The sequence below is a fragment of the Benincasa hispida genome, chromosome 5 (assembly GCF_027475165.1).
Source record: "Benincasa hispida cultivar pf3 chromosome 5, pf3_genome.v1.1, whole genome shotgun sequence".
In the NCBI taxonomy this organism is placed as follows: Eukaryota; Viridiplantae; Streptophyta; class Magnoliopsida; order Cucurbitales; family Cucurbitaceae; genus Benincasa; species Benincasa hispida.
The window spans coordinates 8,970,040-8,994,648 of NC_143482.1; the positions used below are offsets into that span (position 1 = coordinate 8,970,040).

Below are 24,609 nucleotides of genomic sequence, written 5' to 3' on the forward strand. Positions count from 1 at the left end.
TAAACATTAAAAGATAATAGGAAACAAATTTCTTGTCAGACTTCAAATCCTAATGAATAAATAACAAAGAAAAATTGTACTAAAAAAATAAATAAAATAACAAAGGAAAATTAAACCTAAGGTTGAGACAATGAATTTTTTCTTTTCACAATTTATCAACCATAATTTTAATAAAACAATTTCTCAACCATAGTTTTAATCTTTCTAAGTAAATATTTAAATTATTAGCCAAAGACTACATTTTTTTTCCTTCTAATTTTCAAAATTCAACTTGAATATTGATAGTATTCCTACTATTTATAAGCTTAACTTCGTAAACTAATCAAACATGTATTTAAAATTAACAAAAAAATATAGGAAAAATTTCAAAGATGAAAAAAATATCAAACTATTTACAAAAATAGCAAAAAAAAAAACACATAAATTTCTATCAACGTCTATCACATAGTATCAATGATAGACTTCTATCAGTTTCTATCAAAGATAGACACTTGTTAGACTTTTATCGGCCTCTATCAGCTTCTATCAAATAAGATTAAATTTTACTATTCTATGTAAATAGTTTCTCTTATTTTTCTATTTTTTTAAACAAAAAAAAAACAATTCTTTTTCATTTTCCATTTTACATCTCAAATTCGGGTAAAAAGCTTGGACATTGTAATTTTTAAAGCATGTTTAAAGCATGTTTGCAAGTGATTTTAAAATTGCTAAAATCATTTATATCATGTTGAAAATCATTTCATAAAATGTCTATAATCATTCCAAACTAATTTAATTTTGATGGTATAAAATATCACTTTTGAATCATTAATAAAGACACTTAAAAATGATTTTGAACTTGACAAAATCCATTTTAACTATTTCAAACCCACTTCTAAACATTGATTTTACCCTATGACAGAATCATGGTATCATACAATCTAAGGAAGCAAGACCATAACCTAAGTTGTTAACCTAATCAGGGATTTTAAAGTAGAGATATTGCTTATAAAGAAAATAGAAAATTTTGCCCAAAATTTTCAGCTCTCATTGTTTGTACACTGAGAAACAATGCAAAGATATTGGAGCAATTTGCTAATAGTTTATCTTCTACTTGAAAATGAAATGCATGGTCAGAACAAGTTTTGGTTGCTGTTCTTGAAGAATGGATGTAAAATCCTAGTGATGGAAATACAGAATACGAGTATGAATGTGCTGCAACTCAAATCAAACTGTTAAAAAGCATACCAAAATGCCTCGATTTCGACCTCAACTTGGCACAAAAATATATTTTACACTGAAAAAACTCGAATGAAATGTTGCATGACACTCATCAAATTTGGATACAAGGATACTACACAGAGCTTCGGGTTAAAGACAGCCTCCATAAGAATCAACTGTCCCGAGACGACACGAGTCAGTTTCTTAGAAAATGTTTTAAGTTATCCAAACTTTTTGGCTACTAACTGGTTAGGTTATGTGACTGCAGATGAATTAAGCAAGGATGGTAGATCCTAATTACCCCTTAGCGAGTCGGGTCTGGGATGTACGACATATCCTAATTACCCTTTGGTGAGTTGGGTCCGGGATGTATGGTGACCTTCTTTATTAAAATTTTGGCCGTCTTTGGCAGATCTTGGATCTTCATTTCCACCATTATCTCCAAGCCTCCTCTGTAGAAAATAAAAAATCAGACCGAGTTATACATACAAGGAAAAAAAGGAAAAAAAAATGCCTCCTCCTATGGTTCAATTTCATATCTATACAAAGTTACTTCTACTCTGTATTGAATATCAAACTTGGCATCCATGTACGGAGTTCAATCTTTGAGTCCGAAAATCAAATCTATGGATCTTAGAGCTCTTGTTTGGAATGATTTTCTAAGTGCTTAAAAAATATCCTCAAGTGCAACAGGGTTTCTAAATACTTTGAAAATCATTTCAAACAGATCCTTAAGAAAAGATCTACCAACGTGGTGAAGTATTAACCCTTTATAGAACATATAAGTGACATAGCAAGGTTAATTACAGGGGTTTTATAGCTTCAAGACAATTATGGCCTTTATTTATTTATTTTGTGTGTGGCTTTATTGAGATAAATGGTTAAAATGGCTAGATTTCTGGTTTTTGGCATCACCTTGAGAGAGGCATTTTCTGAAAGAAGTTGCTCGTACTCACTCCTAATCCTATCCACTTCAGATCTAAGACTCGCATTTTCTTCCTTCAAAGCTTCAGCGCGCTGAGACAGCTCGTCGCATTCAGCCTAAATAAATTTAAAAAGAAAATGAAACATGCAGGAAAAACTACTTAATTAAATAATATGGCTACATGAGTCTAAGATCGTCCAATTTGATTATAAACCTTAATGATGCATAGTTACCTGTTTACGCAACCGAGATCTACGAGCAGATTCTCTGTTTGACTGCTTCCTTCTTTGTCTTTTCAGCTCTCTTTCATCCTGAATTCACCCAGAAAACAAAAGTAATTGATAATAATAATAATGGATCTCTCTCTTCATCTGAAAAGCACCAAAAGCTATGAAAGAAGGATATTTTTTTTTCCTTCAAATTGATAATCAGTCAAGATTGGTTCAATCAAAACATACAATTTGATGTCACTTACCTGGCTATACTAGAGAATTATTTTACATTTACACACCGAAAACACCAAAATCATACATTACAATTACCCATTAGTTAAAATAGTGCACCTGGGTATGAGAAGAAGCGGATAAACTCATTGTCATCGATACGGTGGACTGACACAAGTACGTTCTTTTTATCCTTTCTTCCTCCCTTCCCAATTTAAATTGTTCAATATTTTATAACTTTACACAATTAGTGAATTAATGAATACAATGTGTCTATATGATGACTTTGGACATCTGATCCCACTCATGCACGCTAAATCACCAATCACATCAGCTTGCTTTTGGGTTGATCGGTGATTTAATATAGTATCAGAGTAGGAGGTCCTATTTTTTAAACTTTATGATGTCATTTACACCTTGATTAATATAGAATTCTACATGGTGGGTCTCCTACGAATTTTCAAGCCCACAAAGTGAAGAAAAGTGTTGAAAGTATTGATATATTTAAATTTATCACAACCCATTGGCTTAAGCTTTTGGGTTAATTGGTGATTTAATAATGTGCAATGTTTGAAAAAACTGAACCAACCTGTAACCAAGGCTGTGGCGGAATGCCTTCTCGTGACCCAGCAGCAACAGCTCCTGCAATCGGAGCCGGAGGGACCTTCCCACACAATGAAGGGATGGCAGAAGTTGTTGGGGTACCCCAATAATCCATTCCTATATTCAAATTTGTAGTAGGACCTGTAACAGCTCCAGAAGCTTGAATTGGTATCATGGACATCGTCTGGTTCACCAATGGATGCGCAAGACTATGTCCTTCATTCTGAGAACCATGCATCAAACCATTAGGAGTCCCTCCACCTGTACCAGAGACAAAAATTCCTTGTTGATATAAAACACCGAGTACACTGACTGAATAATAGAAAAAATTCCCAAACCTTCTAAAGAATCTTTCCCAGAACCAGATTTTAGTTGTGAATCCTACAAAAATCAGGGAAGGCTGTGAAGCTAAGATAGATCAAATTACATGTATCAGAACAGAACCCAAGTGGTATAAGGGACACCCTCAAACAACAAGAGGTTGACATATAGCATTTACTTCAATTGCAAATGTAAAACAACAATACAAACAAATAGGAACAAACGGATGTTTATCCAACCTCAAGCTACAGATATTTTGTTAACACTTTAGTAATATTATAAATAACTCATTATGTGTTTTCCCTCCATAAGTAAACTTTTTTTTTATAAGAACCCTCCATAAGTTAACTTTTAAGGTTCAATTGTACATAACAACAAACACAATGAAACAGGGAACAGATTGCCCGGACTAGAAACTAGGGATCTTAGACCTTCCCCATCCATGCCCTTCCCTCATGAAATATGGAGGAATCTATAGGATAAACAGTTGCATAGTTATAAAGTGGCAGACACATACATTTTCAGAATCAGCACCACTTCTTTCACTCGTACCTTCACTTTCACTTTCAGCACTGCACAGTAGTGAGGTTCATCATCACATAAGCTAATGGTAAATGTGAAAGATAGGATATAAAATTAAGCACAAAACAAAATATTCATTAAACTCAATAGGAACTAACGAATGTCAACCTCAATATGACAGAATACTAGACTGGATTTAAGGTGTGCAGTAAGATGAACGGAGTTTACAGTTTATTATAGTTAATAGGAACTGACAGAAAAAATAAAAGCAGAAAACAAGGTCAATAGACAACCATTTTGAGGACTTAGAACAAATTATATTCTTGCTACCCTGCCCTGTATATGTTGCACTTGTGTCCATACAAAACCCCAATCACAAAAATCAAAAGCAACTAAATATGGTAGTCTGACCATTATGAATTGAAAGCACAACCAATCACCAAATAAATCTACATGACATGTCAGACCTTTTAGAATAAACTCCGTTAGCAGATGTTCCTGATGGTTTACCAAGCTCATTGTTCTTCCCAGTTATCATGCTTAGACTTCCCAGACTTCCTTTTGATCTTTTAATTGGCAATTTTTCTTTCAGCTCAGATGGCTTACCTTCTCCTTCCATGTTGCCTGGTGTATTCCCCTATGTAAAATTTTACAGTCCTACTCAAATTGAGAAAAAGACGTAATTAAAGACAAAATAATAAGCCAGTGGAACTGGAAACTTACAGAAGCCTCAGCGATGCCATTTGGAGAAGCTATAGCAAAAGGACTGTAAGGATATGATCCCTGTGACAAGCATGTGATTGTTAGTCCAAAATATCGAGAAAAAAAAGTTGCATAAAACCAAGATCTGCAGAAAAAATAAATCTACATAAGTACCGGAGGCATAGGCGGATGAGCATATATGCCACCATGAGGATACATTGCAACATACGGATGTGGAGGGGTTCCATAAGGCGGCATAATAGGCTGCATTAAACATTTAGATTTTAATCAGAAAGAAGAATCAAAACTATCTAGATGTTTCAGCTATTCCATCGTTTAAGAGTGAAGTTCAGAGAGAGAGAGGGATTCCTTATTTTATAGATGATTTCTTCTCCATAAAATATTTTATGCCCAAGCCAATTTGAAAATGACAGTGCTAAATTAGATAAAGATCAACGATTATGTTGACAGGCCAGGCTGATTATACATAGGTAAAAGAACATCTGAAAGCATAATAGCCAGGAATCATTACACCAGCGTAGAGAACTCTAAGATAATATTATTTATATGTTCCAAAAACATGTGTCAAAAGACTTTAGAACAGATCCTGTTCAAGTAAGGTCGTACATGTGTGTCAAAAGACTCAAAACCAAGAGAAGGACCTCTCAATAAAATATCTTTAAGATGCCAGCAACTCTGGTTTTAAGCTAATAAGCAGATCACTCATGAACTTAATGTTACATTTAAACCTGATTCCACCAACAATTCTCAAGTTTAGGGGTGTTCAAAAAACCCGATGACCCGAAAAAACCGATCAACCCAACCCAACTCGTGCGGTTTGGGTTGGGTTATCAACTCATTTGGGTTGGGTTGGGTTCAAATAAATGATAATTTTATGGGTTGGGTTGGTTCATAGGTTCACCTAATATAACCCAAACCAACCCGAATTTATTATTAACTTTAAAATATGTTTTTTTATTACTCATAACACAATTATTTATACATGTATTGATTTTAATTTTATTTAATTCCAATCTTTTTTTAATAATTTATTCTTTAACAACTCTCAAAATTAGTTTCTTTGCACTTTAGAAAGAAAATTTTCACTATATAAATTGAAATTAAATTGTTGATCTTAATTCAATATATGAAAATAATTTTAGATTTTTACATATTTACGTTTTGCTTCTTTTTAGAACAAAATTTTAAATAAATGACCTGATTAACCCGAACCAACCCAACCCAAATATTTCATGGTTGGGTTGGGTTGGGTTCATTTTTTAATAAGCGTTATTTGGGTTGAAAAAGTCTTTCAACTCAACCCAACCCATGAACACCCCTACTCAAGTTCAAAAGGGCTACCCATCTGAAATCTTTATCTCAAGAGAGTAGGAAAGTAATCAAAAGTGCATCTAACTATCCTTGGGACCCAAAAATTCTGAAAGTGAGAGGACTGCCCTTTCAGACACAATAAAGTTGTTAAGAAGTGTATGAATCAAGCGCTGTCTAAAATTAGACCAAGAATACCATCCACTAAATAAGAAATCTGCATAAGACAGTGGTAATCATCGCATGTCTGCATCTACTAAATCTCTTCATACTTTCAGACCGGTCATGGATCCACTACTCGAAAACCATCATCTCATACATAGCAGCAGTCTAGCTGCAAAAGGACATACCTGTACCCCCCACATATATGGGTGTGCCTGGGGGCTTGTTGCCAAATATCCAGGTGGAGGTATTGGAGAATATGCCTAAAGAAAAAGGGGAAAAAACATGAAATAGGACAAGAAGTAAACTGCAAGGCATATCCAATAGTTAACCATATTAACTTGAGGCTTTAACAAAAAGAACCTGAAATCCTGACCATTCAGGATTAACAGTGCCAGTGCTTGTGTTTGGAGACTGTTCCTGAAAAAAAGGCAAAACTATACAAAATTTAAGAAGCAGCTATGTAAAACAATAAAATTTTAAGGCTAAATTTCTCAAGAAATTGGAAATTTTAGAAAATTATGTCACTAGCCTCCATAAGGTAGAAGTCTTGTCTGATAGACTCAAAGTTCACTTCGATCATTTTGAGGAAACAGAACGTTCACGAATCAAGGATATCTAAAATTCTAGATGTCTGGATATTTGAATCCGTGGTGATTGTAAATTAAGGTAAATCTTGTTTGTCTTGAAGTATTTATACATAAAAGGTTTTTAGGAATGCTGGATAATTGTATACGTTTTGCAGGATTTCTAGAAATATAACCAAATTGCTATTTTTTCCATTGACGCTCCTATGGTTAACTTTGTTGTTTAAAATTTTTCATACATAAAAGTTATTTAAATTAAATGAATATTTCATATGACATTAATAAAACATACAAGCAGACCTGCGTAGTGGCAGGTGTTGTCTTGGATTCCTCCTTCGTGGACTTATTCATCTCACTGCCACCCATGATTCTATATCAAACAGACGCCACCTTCCACCAAAGATTCAAAACATCCTACATCAAGAAGAACATAAATCATATCAGTTGTTTCTATTCCTCAGTTTCACACTAACCAAGCTATAGTAGTCTTAGTTTCCTTCGATGCATGAAAGTTGGAAAAAACCTGATAATTCTTTTCATCGGAATATTATATGTGACGCAAGAAAGAGAGGGAAGGAGAACCATCAACTTCACTGCTAGAGGAGCTTAAAAGAAGCTACTCAAGTTGGCTTGAATCAATCTTACCTTATCTTTTCCATTTGGAACCAGAAATTCTCCCTCTTGGTTTACAGTTCATGGAAATATAAATTTAGTTTCCAAAATATAGCTACAAGTAGAAAAGATTCGATACTGACCTTAAGCATTATTTATTTATTATTATGGAAGCAAAATATACACATAATTGCAAGCTTTTACCAAGCTTATCTTCAATACTCGAGCTTTCTTTTTTTTCTATTTTTCTTTTTGTTTTTCAAGCTTTCTTCTACTTTTGTCTGTACTATATCACTTCATTTACACTCAAGATTGTGTTGACAATCTGCCTCTTGGAGATAAAAGATGACTGACTGAAAGAGACAAAGTTTAATAAGACTCTTTTCATCCTTCTTGGGTCAAAGGCGATATCTATACTATACACTTTCACAACCACCTTCCTTCAAAGAGTAAAATTTTCCTGATTTCATTGGCTAGAAGGAAAGTAGTGGGTTCCAACATGACGATTACCTTTTTCTTATATTGATAGAAATATAGAAAGTAGAATAAGTATAGAAGAGAGAGCCACACACACACACACACACACAAAATATATATATATATATATATACACGAAAAACCTTTGTAGATAACACCCCAAAAGGAAACTTTGGAGACTTTGGAGTGAGCCACACTCCAAGCCTCCTCCTAAAATTGCTCATGGCCTTGAAGTTTCCATCTTATTTTCTGACCAAAATTCCCAAATAAAAGCGAGTAGCAACCCCACTTGCCAGAGAATCCAACCTCTATTGTAAAGGAGGATAGACGATAAGCTCCTCCACCATATCCTCATAATTCCTACTCAAAATCAAACATACATAAAAAAATCTCCAGAAACTTCCCACAAACCTTCATAGCAAAGGGGCACAGGACAGCTTCCTCAGTAAAATTAACATTTGATCTTAAAAAAGTGAAGGTGGGTGGAAAACATGAGGAAATCCTTACTATAGAAAGATACTAATGAGTCAAATGGCTGGAATATAATGGCTAAAGGAAGGAGGCAAGAATCCATTTTTTTTTTCATCAAGTAGTTTCAGCTGAATGGAATCAGACATAGGTTCAAAAGTAAATTAGTAGATAGGAGATTGAAGCCCACATAGATTCACTCTAGAGCCAGGAGGTGAAGGGATCAGTTGCATTGCGAGGGATTATATATGGGAACCCTTGCAGAATTTAATGACTTCAATCTTTCCTGTCTGTTTCCACATAAATATGTTAATTTTCATTTACCATCAAATTTCATGGTTGCATTAGTGAAACCGGGTGGATAATTGCCTTTCGGTGATTCCAGTAAATCAAAACAAATAATAACAATTATAGCCCCCAAATTTTCAATTCTTCCCGGAAATTCTGCATACAAGACAAATAAATAATGAAACTAAAAGACCAACATGATTGCAAGCGAAAAAGTAAAAGAAACTTAACAAAATCATAGCAAGTATGCATGAAAGTTCAATTATAACACAACAATTTCTTTCAACTACTGCCACTTCAACACCAAACAGAGCGAAGTCGCTAAGAGAAATTCAACCCCAGTTCAATGCGAGAATCGATGGATTTGTAAGCCGCTCGATTGCGAGAAGAACATGACATGAACAAGAATGATGCAGAGATGAATCTGAAAATACGTAATGGCGTAATCGGAAGTACAATAAGTAAGGAAAGTAGGAGAATTTTCATACGAATTTCGTCGATACAGAAATTGCTGGAGCTTGAAGCTTGAAGACCTGGAGAGAGAGAGTAATCGGAGACGAGGGAAGGGAAAGGAGAGACCACGGAGCAGAGTCCGGGGTTCGAACCTCGACGTACGTCGTCGGTGACGTTTTTCACTGTTTTCTGCAGAACATGTCCAACTCTATTTTCTTTTGTTTCCTTTTTATTTTTCTTTTTCTTATATTCAAGTTCTAATTCACTTCTTTTTATTTTTCTTTTTCTTATATTCAAGTTCTAATTCACTTCCTTTTTTTTCTTTAAAAAATATGGTATTGAGTCAACCAACCTCTTAGAGTAAAATGTAATTTTCTATCAATGATATATATTAATATCGATAATATTTATATCTATCGATATCTACTTTGATATTACTAATACTTATCAATTTTTAACCGTTTGCTATATCTAAAAATATTTTCACAGTTTTGTCATTTGAAACAATTACATATTCTTCTAAATTGCGGAAATTTTTAACTTTCAAAGATTTTCATTAACATCTTCCGATATTAAAAAAAATTTTAAAATCCTTGGTAAGTCTTTCTAAAGATACCATAGATTGAAGCGAAATTAATATACTTAACCTTTAAAAAAATGGTTAGAATTAGTAGACATTAATCTTAAAAACGGTACGTGAATATTTAATAAAAAAACATAAAAATATAAATCTTGAAACTTATTAACGAAATTGAAACAAAACTCAAATCTAAGGATAAAATTCTAACAATTTGAAAGATTAGAATTAAATTGAAATCAAATTCAAAACCTAAAAACTAAGGTTGTTTGGTAACCATTTCATCTTTGGTTTTGAGTTTTTGAAAATTAAACCCATTTCTTCACGTTTAATTACAATACTCTGCATCATTTTAGTATAAGAGTTGAATTCTTAGCCAATTTTGAAAAGTAAAAGCAAATTAAAAAAAAAAAAATACTTTATTTAGTTTTCAAAAGTCGGCTTGGTTTTTTAAAACATGGGTAAAAAGTAGATGACAAAATAAGAAATTTAGAAGTGAAAGTGATGTTTGTAGACTTAGTTTTAAAAAACTAAAAAAAAAAAACCAATGTCCCATTTGATAACCATTTAGTGTTTTATTTTTGTTTTTTAAAATTAAGCCTATTTTGTCTACATTTCTTACAATAATTTGCATCTTTGTTAAGCACAATGGTTGAATCCTTAACCAAATTCCAAAAATAAAACACAATTTTTTTTTAAAGCTACCCTTTTTAATTTTCTAATTTTGGCTTGGTTTTCTAAACCATTGATGAAAAAATACATAACAAAGGAAGAAATTTGGAGGTAGAAGTAGTATTAATATGCTTATTTTAAAAAACAAAATAGTTACCAAACAGGATCCAAATTATTATCAAATGGAGCCTAAAAGTTTAAGAGGGTGACATTTTGAAATTTAGTCAAATCTATGGACGAAAAAAGTATTTTTCTAAAAAAAAAAAAAAAAAAACAGATCCTAATCACTATTTTGTTGCCCTATTGGTGTCTTTATCAAATTTGGCTGCCAAGTCTTAGTATCTTTTCAATTCTTTATATCTTATTCTTAATACATTTTTTAATTCTTATTTTAGTATAAAGGAAAACAAATTTAACTAATATATAAATAATTGGCTTATGTACTAGTGATCTCATGTACCCATGGCCAATGGTCTTCCAACCAAATCTCGTTTCCTACCCTTCATCTTTTACATACTCAAAACTCTTGGAATGTAGAGGATCTAAACATAACATCAACAAGGATTTGGAGCTCATTTTCATAATCGTAGCATCTCATAAGAAGCTTTCAAATGATGATGGTCTATTTCCATCCAAAAAGAGTAAAGTCCTACCTAAATAGTTAGGTTGGCTCTATGAAGTAAGGTTAATGACTCTTAATTTCGTTTGATCTTATTCGCTTTAATATTAAACTTGAAAGAGTCGGATGGAAGAGAGTGTCGACGATGGGGATTCAACAGTACTTGCACTGACACATTTTGGATTAGGGGCAGAATGTTTCGCCATGCATCCCCTTCTTCAGTATAGATAACAGATTCTATATCGTTTGGAATAGGTGCCAATAAGTGGATTCCAAGATTCTCGAGCTGGCATAATTTTGGATTTAAGATAGAATGTTATGTCATGCATCCCTTTCTTCAATCAGCTTCAAAGCTCATTGAATTTTTTCATTGTTGGACTTTGTGTTGATACATTGTTATTGTGTCTTCTCCATATATTGAAATTGTTGCCATGAACATTTTTATATCAAAAGAATCCAACATCATCAATGTCCTACAAGAAATATGGGAAATATAATATCATAATGACCATGATATAGATGGTAAAGAATCTTTAGGTCATTTCTACTAACTTGTTTAATAGTAATTGTATCCTTGTAGGTTGAGTTCATAATCTGTTTAGTTCTAACTTTCATTGGATACATCTCATACTTTATGTATGTTATTTACACCATCACCAAGTGACAAAACAACCCAACCATATCCTCCCATCTCTAAATTCCCTCTCCCCTAAGCATGTGTTGTCCACTCTCTTCAAAAATGACTTTTACTGTGAAACCCGAATTTTCATTTTTCCTACTTAAGCAGGAAACTGGGAGAATTAACTAAGTGTAAGTTAAATCCTATGTTAAAGAGAAGGAAAATTCTAAGTGTTTAAATAGATTGTTTAGTAGCTTTGAGATAAGCCTTAACTAGTGAAAATTTGGTTAAGTATGAATCCAAAAAGAACCATGCGTTGGAGGTTAGAAAATGGCTAAGTGTTGTGCCATGCATTGGACATGCTCATTTGAGAGGTTATTTGGGTATTGAGGGAAGCCAAAGGATGGCCGAGAGGAAAGGCTATGTGTGGACAAGCAAGCGACAGCCAATGTCTTGAGAGGTTAGCAAATCATGCGGCAGCCTCAAGTGTGCGCGGACATGGGCATTGGGCGTTGGAGTTGCACGCACTGGACGATCGTGTAACAATAAGTGGGCGTTGGAGGATCGGGTAATAAATGAGCAACGCTACACAATGAGGTAGACGATCGTGTAGCAAATGCGTAGAGCTAAGCGATTGTGCAGCACGGTGCGGTGCTAGACAATGTGGAGAGTCGCGCTAAATGATAGCACTATGCGATGGGCGATAGCGTTAGATGATGAGGCGTTGGCACTGTACATTGGCATCAGTGCTAAACGATGACGTTGGACGATGGCACTACGCGATGGACGTGATCGTTAGACGATAGTCGTGACGCACTAGACGATAGTCGTGATGCGCTAGATGATAGCCATGATACGCTAGACGATAGTTGTGTTGCGCTAGACGATGGGCATCAACGCTACACAATGGGCATCAGTGCTACACGATGATCAAGAGTTGTACGGTAGGTTGTGTGCTATGCAATAGGCGCAGGTGCTATGCGATGGTGCTATGCGTTGGATGATGAGTGGCAACATTACTAGACGATGAGCTAGGCGATAGGACAAGCCATGGTGGACGCATGGTGAAATGTCTTTGCATTGCTAAGGCTGGCAGTACATAAGGCTTATGAGGTTAGTGTGTGTTGGTCTTGAGCAAGAGACTAAGGACGTTGATAAGCAACAAGGACATACATGCCTTGGTCATAGGGGATGCATTAGCAAGAGGCTAGGCGATGGTAAGCTATACCATGAGGCGTTGAGTTGAGACCTAGCTTGACTCAAAGGTTGTTATGCGTTGGTAATGCGCTATATGCTAAGGACATTCGAGTGCATGTGGGCGCATAGGATAAGGCTTGAACAAATAGTATGCTTTGGAAGAGTGTTGGTCATAATCTTAGTTGAGCACACAGGCCAAAGATGAGCCATGCGAGAGAGGGAAGATATGTGGCCAAGGATGCGATGTCTTTAGTATGACTCAAGTGATGTGTTGATAAGGAAGCCATGGGCTGATGATGGCTAACCGAGAAAGGGTTAAGATTAAGTTAGTAGGAGGTAAACTTCATGCAAAGGAAGTGTGCATGAGGAGGACAACTCAAAGTAGGACGTAGATGTACCAAGAAGCTTGTAAACCAATTTGGTTGAGCTAGATGAAGGAGAAACTAAAACTTCAAGTTGGAGGTGGCAAGAAGCTGTGTTGGCACATAGAAGAAGGGGCGCCTGGACATGCGGCCAAGCAGGAGGTGTCGGTCTTGGAGAGATTTTGGACGCCTATAAATAGGGCCAAGGACTTCCCTTCAGATGATAAGTCGAATTCTCTTCAAATTACATTAGGAAGAGTGTATGAGGGTTGTTATGAGGAAACTATGTGTTGATGAAGGAATGCATGCGTTGGTAGCAAGACCATGTGTTGGTCAAGAGGTTCCAAAAAGAGGAGATGTTGTCGGACAGGAAGGTCTAGAAGTAGCATTAACTTGGGATGAGGATATCTCCCAGAATACTCGTGTGTTTGGAGTGATTCTAAAGCCACCTAAAATCTATGAGAGTCTAGTTTTTATGGTAGACTTTCGGAGAAGAAGATTCAAGGAATCGTGCTGGGGAGTAAGGAAAAGACAGAAGGGTCAAGCTGTCGGATAAGCTTAGGCTAGTCTTAATGATTTGAGGATTCCGGCCAAACCACGAGATCTTATGAGCTAAGATTTTAGGGTAAGCTTCCTGAGACAATTTAGAACATGTCTACAGAAAAAAGTATCTTAAAATAAGGTCTGAAACTATGAGTAATCTAAGATGATAATTGAATCTAGAATCTAGGGTTCAAAAGGGAAACCAAGGAAACCTAAGGAACTTCAGAGAGGAAAGTTCCTAACCAACCAAGGTGAGTGGTTATATTATTTTTACTGATTGTATGTTGATTTCTATATATATAGGTAAAATATATATATATATATATATATATATAGGTAATGTGTGGAAATTGGCATGATCGAGAAATGTATTTATCTGGATTTAATTGTTATTATGCTTGTTGAGATATTGCTTGTGTGATTGTGCTGGAAACTAAAATTGTACCCGGGATTTTGTTAGCATGCTTGAAAAAGGTACTTGGTAGGATTAGTCAGCTTCGTTGGCAGGAAAATATAGCCAAGATACCTAAGCATAGCTAGCGAGATTTAGTTGATGTGCACATTCGGCGGGATATTAGGGTACTAAGAAGGTTTCCATGGGATTTGTTTGTACATTTTTTTGGGATACGTACAAGAGTACCCGGGAAATACATGATCATGCCAGGGGTATCCAGTTGACAAGCTGGGGTAATTAAATTTATTGTGTGGTAATGTTGTTGATTGTAGAATTATTTTTCCAAAGATGAATTTCTGTAATCAAACTTATGTCTTCCCCCCCCCCAAAGGTAGCAAAAGTTGAGGAGTTCCAGGCTGCTGCTAAGGTCAAGGCCTGCCACAAGCCACAGTTACACTTCCGGCATTTAGAATGGTTGATGTAAACTTTATAGTTAAGTCTTGGAGCTGTATAAACGTTATATTACTGTGATAAAATGGGCATACTTAATCAGTTGTTATTATCTCCTTAACTTAAAGTTTACTGAGTGTAGTAAAGAGGTTCAGATGGGCAGTAGGTATCACAAAAGAGTGGTATCTGCGATCTCTCACGCCTTTCCTCAGGCTCAGAAGGCGAGCTCGGGGCGGGGTGTGATATTTACACTCTCATTCAAAATTTTACTTGGAGAAATGATTTTCACAAATTAAATTATTTTGGAAGGGAAAGGAAGAGAATGAGAAGAGAGAAAAAGTATAGAGAAAGTGGATGATTGTAGGAAATAAATGGTTAAGGGAGGGATAGGTGAAAGGTAGAGAGAAAATGAAGAAATATGAGAGGTTTTTCTTTTAAAATCAAAACTTCATAATCGAAACCAACAAACTAATCTAAACCAACAAACCAAATCACTTCCTTTCAAGGATCTGAGGGATGATAAAGTTTAGAAATATATATATCTACTATTACTACTACTAATAATAATAATTGTTTCAGTTTTTTTTTCTTTTTTAATTTTAAAAATCTAATATAATAAATTTAATTTATAATAAAATAAAACATGTAATGTTTAATTGAAACAACTATATGTAACAATAATATTAATTTTCTATATAAAATTTATAATTTCAATATAAGTATTAAATTTAGTTAATTTTAAATGATAAAATAATAAAATAAAAAGCAGAGATTTTTCCCCGCGGGGACTCAAATCCCTGAATAGGATTCCCCCACCCTGACCCCGACCCCAACTCCCCAACACGGGGAATGGGGATGAGGAGTGCCTCTCTACCCCGCCCCGACCTCGTTGCCATCCATAAAGCCAATTGTGTTTTCGAGGATAAACCTTAAGGAAATGGAGGGTTGAGAATTAGGGTGAGCCTCAAAGAGAATAGCTAAAGATTCTATTGCACAAAAGGTAGCTTTATCAGGCAACCCTTGACTGAACTTGATCGCATTCCTCTGATTCCATAAGCTCCAAAGTATCGTGAGGAACTTCCTCAGTTGCTCCTTAGGATAAAGTCTTCTTTATACAATTCCACTAATCACTAGCAAACCAAATGCCCTTACCACTCAAAAACACACCAACATTAGACAAGAAGAAATATTTTCAAATGCATCCTGCAAAAAAGGCTAGAGATATTAGCAACAATTAATTTCTTAAAAAGATTTACGAGTAGTGGAAATTATATCATTTATAATTTTCTAACTGACTACTTCAACTTTAAACAACACATCTAAGTTCCAAACAACCTTCCAAAAAATAGAAAGCTTGTCTTTGGATGATTGAAGTTGAGCTAGAATTCGAATAACTCCTCTCCAAATGATAAACACTTTTTCATAGAAAAATTACCTATCTTGCCCTCATTCCATATGATCTCATCTTCCCCAAGATCCTATGTGGGGAGATGATATAGCTTCTATATCACTGTTTGGCCCACTGATATACTATCTCTCTTTTTCACTTCCTCCAACATGTGCACAGTAACCCTCATTTAACAACTCTCTCAACTTCTTCAACCCCACTTCCTATGTCCCCTCTCTTCTCATACCCAACCGTCACTCTCTCCCCCCTTCCTATGACCCACTTACGTTTTTATTTCTTGTTTATTTCATTATACTTCCGGTGTAATTTGTTTCCACTATATCCATTTTATTAAGAAACCATGGTATTTTAATCGAGTTCCATGCAACCATTTTTTACATTCAATTTACATACATCATTTTTTCCTTTAATGTCCTGTGATAAAGTATATTAATAATTTATTGTCTATAAATTATATCATTCAAGTTTTCATTTTTATTTGCTTAGTATATCAATTATTTATTTGTATAATGCCCATTAAAAAAAATCACAATATTTTGGATTAAATCTTTGTACAGAATTTCAAAAAAAAAAAAAAAAAAAAGTTCTTCATATATAACATCAATATTCAAAATCTACTATTCAAAAACTTATTATAAAATCTCAATTGAAAACTCATCCGTGAATATATATGAGAAAAACCTCAATAAAATCCCCAAGGTTTTGTAAATGTCTCACTAAAATATTTAATTGACCATTCATAATCACTTAGTTCTCAATAGTTTTTAAAAATTAAATTTATAAATACTACCTCGTTTATTTTTATTTTTTATTTGTCTTACTTTTGAAGACCTTTTTTTTTTTCAAAATTCAAGTCATGATTGAAAATTTTATATATATATATATATATGTTTAGTATTAAAAAGTGTAAAAAGGTTTTAGAAAAAAAGCTGGTACGTCTATCCTTATTTTAGAATTAAATTTCGTATTTTTAAATATTGGTATTTCGTTAACTATTTACGATTAATCTTAAATTTTGATTGAGTTTTTTAAAACAACAATAATAAAGAATTATAAAAAAGACAATAATTGAATACAAAAAACCGAATTGATTACAATAATTGAATTATAAGATTTTTTTTTAAAAAAATAGTGTTCATACAGGCAACTTATTTTAGAGTACAAAAAACTGAACCAAATATACATATGAACTCTACACACCCAAACACAGACATATGAACTTAGACATAACAACTCTGTACACCTAAACACAGACATACGAACTCAGACAACACAACTCTGCACCTCAAACACAAACATCAGAACTCCAAACATCCTATATCATCTCAGTGCCCTAAACAACCCCTAAAATTCTAAGGATATCTTCTGCATTAGGAGAAACCTCTTTAACCAACTCACAATTCCCACCCACCATTCGGCAAAAGCAGACCGACCACTCGCTTCTAATCGAAATACTCTAACCATACAAGCTAGGCTTGAGATTACTAGAGTTGGGGATCAATAAATCTTCCGCAATATAAACATGATTCCCATCCTTAACTCACCATATGTAACCCTTCATAAACAAGTTTCTACGCCAAAAAATGCTTCTCCACCTATAAGACAGGTTGGAGCCTAACTCTTCCTTCAGAAAGTCACAACTAGGAAAGTACAAACCCTTTGAAAACTTCGACAACAAACTATCAGACTTTCTCACAATATTCCAATTACGAATAGCCAACATCATCGGGTTAAAAGCCTTAAAACCTCTAAACCTCATACCACCTCCTCTTTGCAAGCACAGAGATGATATCAACTCATGAATTTTTTTTCTTCTCCTCAAAACGAATCCTACTAAAATTGATCAAACATCTTAAAGTTCCTTGCAAAGATTATCTCGCAGTTTGAAGCAACTAACGATATATGATCAAACCAAAAGGGAGTCAAATCCTTTCGATCAAATCAAATAATATTTATAATCTCAATCTAACACTTCAACTAATAAATAGTATCGGTAGTAAGATCGGATCAAACCACAAGAAGCCTGAGATAAAATATCTTTAAGTTAAATTAATCTTTGGAAGGCAGTAAAAAACAAGAGTATTATGTGTGGTTAAATTAAATGCATTGAAAAATAAGATGCGGAATGTAAATTGACAGAAAAGTAAAAGTAATTTATTCTAGTTTTTAGAGGTATCACCAATTGTTTGCTTGATCATAGATTCATCAAATTAACTTCTATATTGTCTAAGCTTAGCCAACTCACTTAGAAAAGCTAGGTGAGAGTCCAATTTATCAAATTAGTCAATTTAATTAGAGAGAATAATCCTAATTAATTTGGACTAACCATATTAAGACTTGAGATTACACTAAGGTGAATGTTCAATTTTGAAGCGCCTAATTAAACATTCAACATGATTCTTCCTAGGTCGATAAACCAATGCTTCATCATAAACAATAAATCACAAGTCAAACTAACCTTCTGCTACCTTGGATCATATTACAATTATAATGTCGTGTATTGTAATTTAATGTATGCCTAGCTAATGATCGTATATCGTTGAGCAAAAATACAACCATAAATATGCAAAGACAGTAAAAGAATCCAAATACAAAATAGAAACAATCAAAATTAAGAGTTCACGACAAGTCTCACTAGTTTACAATTGGAGAAAACCTAAAAAACTATGAATTGGAATCTTTACCTTCACATTGAGTTGAGAAAGCTAAAATAAGCCATCTTTCAGCCCAATTACATTGAAAATATTCAACTCAAAACCTAAAAATGTTGCAGATAGATAGAGGACAAAAAAGGGGGGGAAAACAAGGGGTCATTCGCCCAAAACGACTACCTGGATCAAAAGACATGACTTAAAAACTGAGCGGCAGATTTTATATTCGTGCGTATAGCGCCACGAAGTTGTCAAAATCCACTGCGTTTTAGCACCGCGCATGACGCTGACCAGTGCCTAAGCACTCTATCTCAGTGGCGATTTTGTATTTTTTCTTCTTTGGCCTAATTGCTTTGTTAGGACTCCGAACTGATCCGTTTTAGCTTCATTTTCTCTCCTAACGCTCTATTCTACTTCTTTGATGTTGGATGCCTATAAAATCATTAAATAAATCCATAAAATCAAATAACATTTTTCAATTAAGCTGAGCAAGATAGCACATTTTTATGCTATCAATATACCCTAAGATGACTTGAACCAAAACCTTAAACATAACTTTCTTTCCCCAACCAAAAACATATTACCTTCAATTCTGTAAAGCCCTCCATACCCTGTTATTGACCTATTCGAACACCCAATTCTTTAAAGATTCGTTGCATGACAGTATAGCCATTCAAAAGGTTTTGCAATATTACAAAAATGCTTCCGGTCATAATATTAATAGCATCAAATCAATGTATATAGCAAGCAAGAATGTTTAGGCAAATAAACTGTGACAAATTAGTATCTATTTGGGAGTTGTGAGTTTGATTTTTACAGTTATCCTAATTCGAGGATTTAATTTGTACGCTAAAATGTTTAAGGATACAATATTTACACTTCTAAAAATTTGAGGGTTTAATTTTTACTGTTAAAAGTTTAAGGATGCAACTGTTTCCACCATCATACTTCAAGCGTGGTTTTTGTAATTTTTTCTTAATTTTATTAAAAACAAAGATTTAAATTATAATTCTAAACATAAATGTATGTATATATTAAAAGACATTTTTACATTAAAAAAAATCATATTTGAGTCATATGTTTCATAAATATCTTTAAATTTGAATTGTTTTCAAATAAGGCTTTTATTGTTAAGTTTGGACAATTTTACCTTTTTTTCCATTTCTTTATACTCGTTTTATATATATGTATATATATATATATTTTTTCATATTTATGAAACTCCCTTAATGTTGAGAGAAGATGCATTTATTATGTAGAGAGAAAATGCATTTAATATGGTTTTTTTTCTCATTTTCAATTAGAGAGAGAAAATGTATTTAATATGGTTTTTTTTTTCATTTTCAATTGGAGAGAGAAGATGACACTTTATTTTCCATTTCATTTTTCATGTTGATTTTTTATATTATGTGATATAGTTCGTTATTTGTTTTGACTTTTGAGTATTATGTGATATATCAGTTGTGCCTATAATATATTCCATTATCTATTCGGAAATGTTCTAACAAATATATGAAATATACTGGTAAATATATTTGATATGTACTCAAATATAATTGACAACTTCTTTTTTTTTTTTTCCAGATTCATGATTGTTTTTAAATATACCTTAGAATATTGTATTAGATGCTTGCAAATATTCTAACCAATATATGAAATATATATGTACTCAAACAGATGGTTGTACCATTCAAAAGTTTCAATATAACCGTATCCATATGATAGTACAATATAAATCACAATATATATCGCAAATTTCATTTATATCACAATATATATCATAAATTCAAAGTAATCAGAAATAAAAAAAATATCTACTACAGTATATAAATCACAAATGGACTTAATGTTCAACGCATAACATATATATAAGCGTATATATCATAAAACAAGAAATCTAAACAAAAAAACCAACATTGTGTATATAAAATAAACGATTTATATATTACAATATATATGTGTACATTTATTCCTTGGTGTGCTCAAGAACTCTCCTTATCCTCATCTCTTCTTCTCCTTATCTTCATCTTCATCTCGTCTAGAACCCACATCGTCAACCATATTTGCTCGCCTCCGCATCGGAAGATTCACCCCACGTCATCCGTCTTCCGTTGCCAGTTCCTTGCAACTCACGCCGCTGAGAAGGAGAAAAAGAGAGGGAGAAGAAAGAAAAGGTTCAATTATAAGGAGAAAGAATAGGGATTCCAACGTTTTTCTTTTCTTTTTTCAAAAAGAACATCAATGGGTGCAAAGCCCTACGGCTGTGTGTGGGGGAGAGTGAATAAAAAATTTAGGTATCTTTTAATTTTTTTTTGTTTTATAGAAAAACATGGATGGGGCCTTAATGGTAAATAGACACCAACATTAGTAAACATTTGTATTCTATTAGCCTATTTCTGAAATAAATCTAGTGTAGAAGACAATAATATAAAATAGGCCTATAATTAAGGTTATGTATGTAGAAACCTTTTGTTGTTGAAGGTTTCCTAAGGTAAGGCCAATACCCAAAGGGTATTAGGATGAGGCATGGGAAAATGTGCATCTCGAAAGGGAAAAAAATAAATGTCTTGGGGTTTGAGCCGACCAATCAAATCGATAAATATATATCAATAAGGAAATAACTGAGTTGTGCTCGATCTGACACCCTACAACCTCGAGCTCCGAAAATAACTCTGGTATATGTAACTAGGGTTGGCAACAGGGTCGGGACGCGGGGGGGGGGGGGGGGGGGGAAGGACTCCTCATCCCCGTTTATATATATATATATATATATATATCTAATTTATTTATTTATTTATAAAATTAAAAAAAGTTAATCGGGGACGGGGCGGGGATACCCTCCCCGTCCCTGACCGGGGACCCGATTATAATCCCCGATTTGACCCCCATCCCTGATCAAATCGAGGATTCCACACCCTGGTTGGGACGGGGACCCGACCCTGTGGGGATTTTTGTTACCCTATATGTAACTACATGCAATTGTTAGTGTTGGGATTGGTGTCCTAATTCTCTCGGGGTCTCGTAGTTTGTAAACTGTACACATTGTTATGAATAAAATAAGAGTTATTTTATTTGGCATTTACTCATATCCAATAAACCAAGTTCCATGGTTATTGTATGTAAACTTAAGCATGTATATGAGATATACAAGTGAATCATGCCTTAAGTGATAACCTAGAAAGGTCTGTAGTATAAGGATTAAGGAGGGATACCTGATCCTTGTGACACTAAGGATACAACCTGCTTTATAGAGGTTTGCAAGTGTTGTGAACTACTACAAATGGTAGATCCTGACCATTAATGTGGAGACATGGGAGCGCAAGTGTCCTATACAAAGAGTTTGTATAAGATCGAACCACGAGATGACTAGTCTCTTTATATAACGCCGTTGATACTTGAGACTTACATCTCCCCTAAACGACCATAGGTGGCATGACCTCAATCCTTAGTGTTTTGGGAACTCCTGCTTTTGAGGGCAGTCTTTTGATTAGTATGAGTGAGAATGGTTAGATTGCCAACTCAACATGCCTACCTTTTTTGGGATTTTTCTGATTCGGGAGCTAGGAACTTAGTTACACGAGATGGAATTCAGTCCTTCCCCGAAGCAGGGGTAAGTAGATAGATTGCTCCCTTAAGGGCTGATTTCGGGTCTTGAACATAGTGGCCACGGCTTCTCTTTGGAAGAAAGGAATCAATCATAGTAGAACTATGACTTATGTTCATTAGAGGGATCAATGGTACTTAAGGAGTTAGATGCAATTACAGGAGCATAACGGTTATTGGCCCAGCTGTACTTACAACGATCTGTGAAAGGTTATTGCATTGTTGATTGGTTAATATGGACACAAAATATATCTGTAGTAAGAAGAGTGCAATTGTCGATCTTTAGTGAAGCGCCCAACAGTTAACAGATGGTGGATCCCGTGACTAAAGAGTTTAGTCAGTTATTCACGTACCGTTGGAGCTTCAAGCTACAGGTTCATAAGGTCCCCTTGGTAGCTCAATGGATTCAAGTTGAGAATTAGTTCTTGGTGTTGATTTTAAATGTTCAAATTGACAAGAGGAAATTTGATTATATATGATATGATCGGTGTGATGTATGAGATACATCAAGTGGAGGATTAATGTAAATGAGATTTACATTAAGTACCATGAAACAAAAAAAGAACTATGGTTTGTATGTTTCATGAAATGAAATATTAAAACTATAGATTATAAATATAATATGGTAAGTTGATTATCATATATATTTAAAATAATATTAATTATTGGATAATTATATATTTTTCTCTAATAACCAATTGAGTGAGAGGTTATTGGTGGTTTCATGGTAACCGTGAGATAAAAAGGAAAAATATTTTCCTAAATTTAGTAGAGTTTCTATTCTCGAAAAAACTCACGGATTGCTGTCAAGTGAGAATTGTTTTCACCAAATGATAGCTGAAAGAGAGACTAAATGATCGTGGAGTGACACTATGCGATAGTTCACTCAGCTGGTCGTAGCTAGACAATCGAGGGGCATTTTCTATACGATAGCTTGCCTTCTTCTAAACGATTGAGCAGTCGTCTATACAATAGACTCCTATCATTTCCCACTTGCTAAATCATTTATATGATTGTTATTCCTCCAGTCTCTTCTTTTAACCAAGTCCACACAGAGCCCACACTTTTGGATTCTCACACCGAGAATATCAAGGTAGCCATTGTGGTGGTGTCTTACTCAACTCGACGGAGTCGAGGTTTTGGAGGCCGTTCGTTGGGTTCATGATCTTGGAGATCGTTGGGTTCGTGTTTGCTGATCGGTCGTGTTGTGTTGCAGTCGTAGTGTTCGAACGTTCGTGTGTTGCTGTCTTGGTGACCGAACGAGCATTTGTGATCGAGGGAGGTTGAAGCATAAGTCTTCAAAGGTATGATACTTTATCCCTTGATCTCTTATGTAAGCATGCTGTAATTTCGTATTGTGCATGACTTATAAGTTTTTGTTTCTTGATTGTAACTGTGTATGTTCAAATACGAATAGAATTTGGAACGATCATTCCGCTGCTCATGAAAATTCTCATGTCTGATTTTCTTCAATTGGTATCAGAGCTAGATAGTTCTGATATTCAATATTTCACTTCTGTTTTGAACTTCTTTTACAGTCGGTGTGTGAATCATGCCTTGAAGGCAAGCTGACCAAACGACCCTTACTGGAAAAGGTTACAGAGCCAAAGAAGCCTTGAAGCTTGTACATTCTGACCTCTGTGGTCCGATGAGTATTAAGGTTCGAGGTGGGTATGAATATTTTATCTCTTTCATAGATGATTATTCAAGGTATGGGTATCTATACCTAATGCGACGTAAGTATGAAGCCTTGACAAGTTCAAGGAGTATAAGGCTGAAATTGAAAACTTGTTAGGTAAGAAGATAAAAACACTACAATCTGATCGTGGTGGAGAGTATATGGACGTCCAATTCCAGAACTATTTGATAGAACATGAAATTACGTCCCAACTCTCGGCCCCAGGTACACCTCAGTAGAATGGTGTATCATAAAGGAGAAACAGAACCTTGATGGACATGGTTAAGTCTATGATGAGTTATGTTCATCTTCCAGATTCATTGTAGAGGTTTTGCAGTGGAGACTACATGTTACATTCTGAATAATGTTCCCTCGAAAAGTGTTTATAAAACACCTTTTGAGTTGTGAAGAGACCGTAAAGGTAGTTTACGCCACTTTAGGATTTGGGGGTGTCCAGTCCACATGCTTGTGACTAACCCGAAGAAGTTAAAACCGCGTTCGAAAGTTTGCCTCTTTGTAGACTACCCCGGGAAAAAGAGGGGTGGATACTTCTACAAATGATATCTTCTTAGAAGAAGACCACATCAAGGATCATAAACCACGAAGTAAGCTTGTTTTACGTGATATTTCTAGTAAGATTGAGACTACTGAGGGTTCAACAAGAGTTGTTAAACAAACTGACAAATCAACAAGAGTTATTGAGGTCGATACATCTAGTCAACCAGCTCAAGAGTTGAGACTGCC

The 24,609-nt window shown here is 34.5% G+C and overlaps 1 protein-coding gene across 6 annotated transcripts; it reads right to left on the bottom strand.

The window, feature by feature from the left end:
* Positions 1-1,212: 1,212 nt before the first annotated feature.
* On the bottom strand, positions 1,213-9,355 carry LOC120078039 (bZIP transcription factor 16-like). 6 transcript variants are annotated; one of them, XR_016529750.1, is made up of 13 exons: positions 9,128-9,355; positions 7,095-7,208; positions 6,571-6,627; positions 6,396-6,470; positions 4,891-4,980; positions 4,738-4,797; positions 4,482-4,651; positions 4,010-4,064; positions 3,510-3,552; positions 3,158-3,432; positions 2,359-2,436; positions 2,116-2,281; positions 1,213-1,652 (listed from the first exon to the last, which is right to left on the bottom strand). XR_016529750.1 is itself a non-coding variant. In XM_039032224.2 (13 exons), exons 2-13 carry the CDS (start codon positions 7,158-7,160, stop codon positions 1,542-1,544), a joined length of 1,206 nt encoding a protein of 401 aa, XP_038888152.2. In that variant the 5' UTR covers positions 7,161-7,208; positions 9,128-9,355; the 3' UTR covers positions 1,213-1,541. The 6 variants fall into 6 exon arrangements, 5 of the variants coding, with proteins under 5 accessions (XP_038888152.2, XP_090170162.1, XP_090170161.1 ...); XM_039032224.2 differs by having other exon boundaries at positions 2,116-2,241; XM_090314036.1 differs by having other exon boundaries at positions 2,116-2,241; positions 6,571-6,644; positions 7,087-7,208; positions 9,128-9,311.
* Positions 9,356-24,609: the final 15,254 nt, after the last annotated feature.

What these genes read in the sequence shown, in the direction of transcription:
- LOC120078039 (XM_039032224.2), bottom strand. Translation starts at nt 7,160, where the DNA reads ATGGGTGGCAGTGAGATGAATAAGTCCACGAAGGAGGAATCCAAGACA. An exon ending in CTCATCCGCCTATGCCTCCG is followed by an intron (nt 4,798 to 4,890) that starts GTACTTATGTAG and finishes TGCTTGTCACAG; the next exon opens with GGATCATATCCTTACAGTCC. An exon ending in CGCCACAGCCTTGGTTACAG is followed by an intron (nt 2,437 to 3,157) that starts GTTGGTTCAGTT and finishes GGGTGAATTCAG; the next exon opens with GATGAAAGAGAGCTGAAAAG.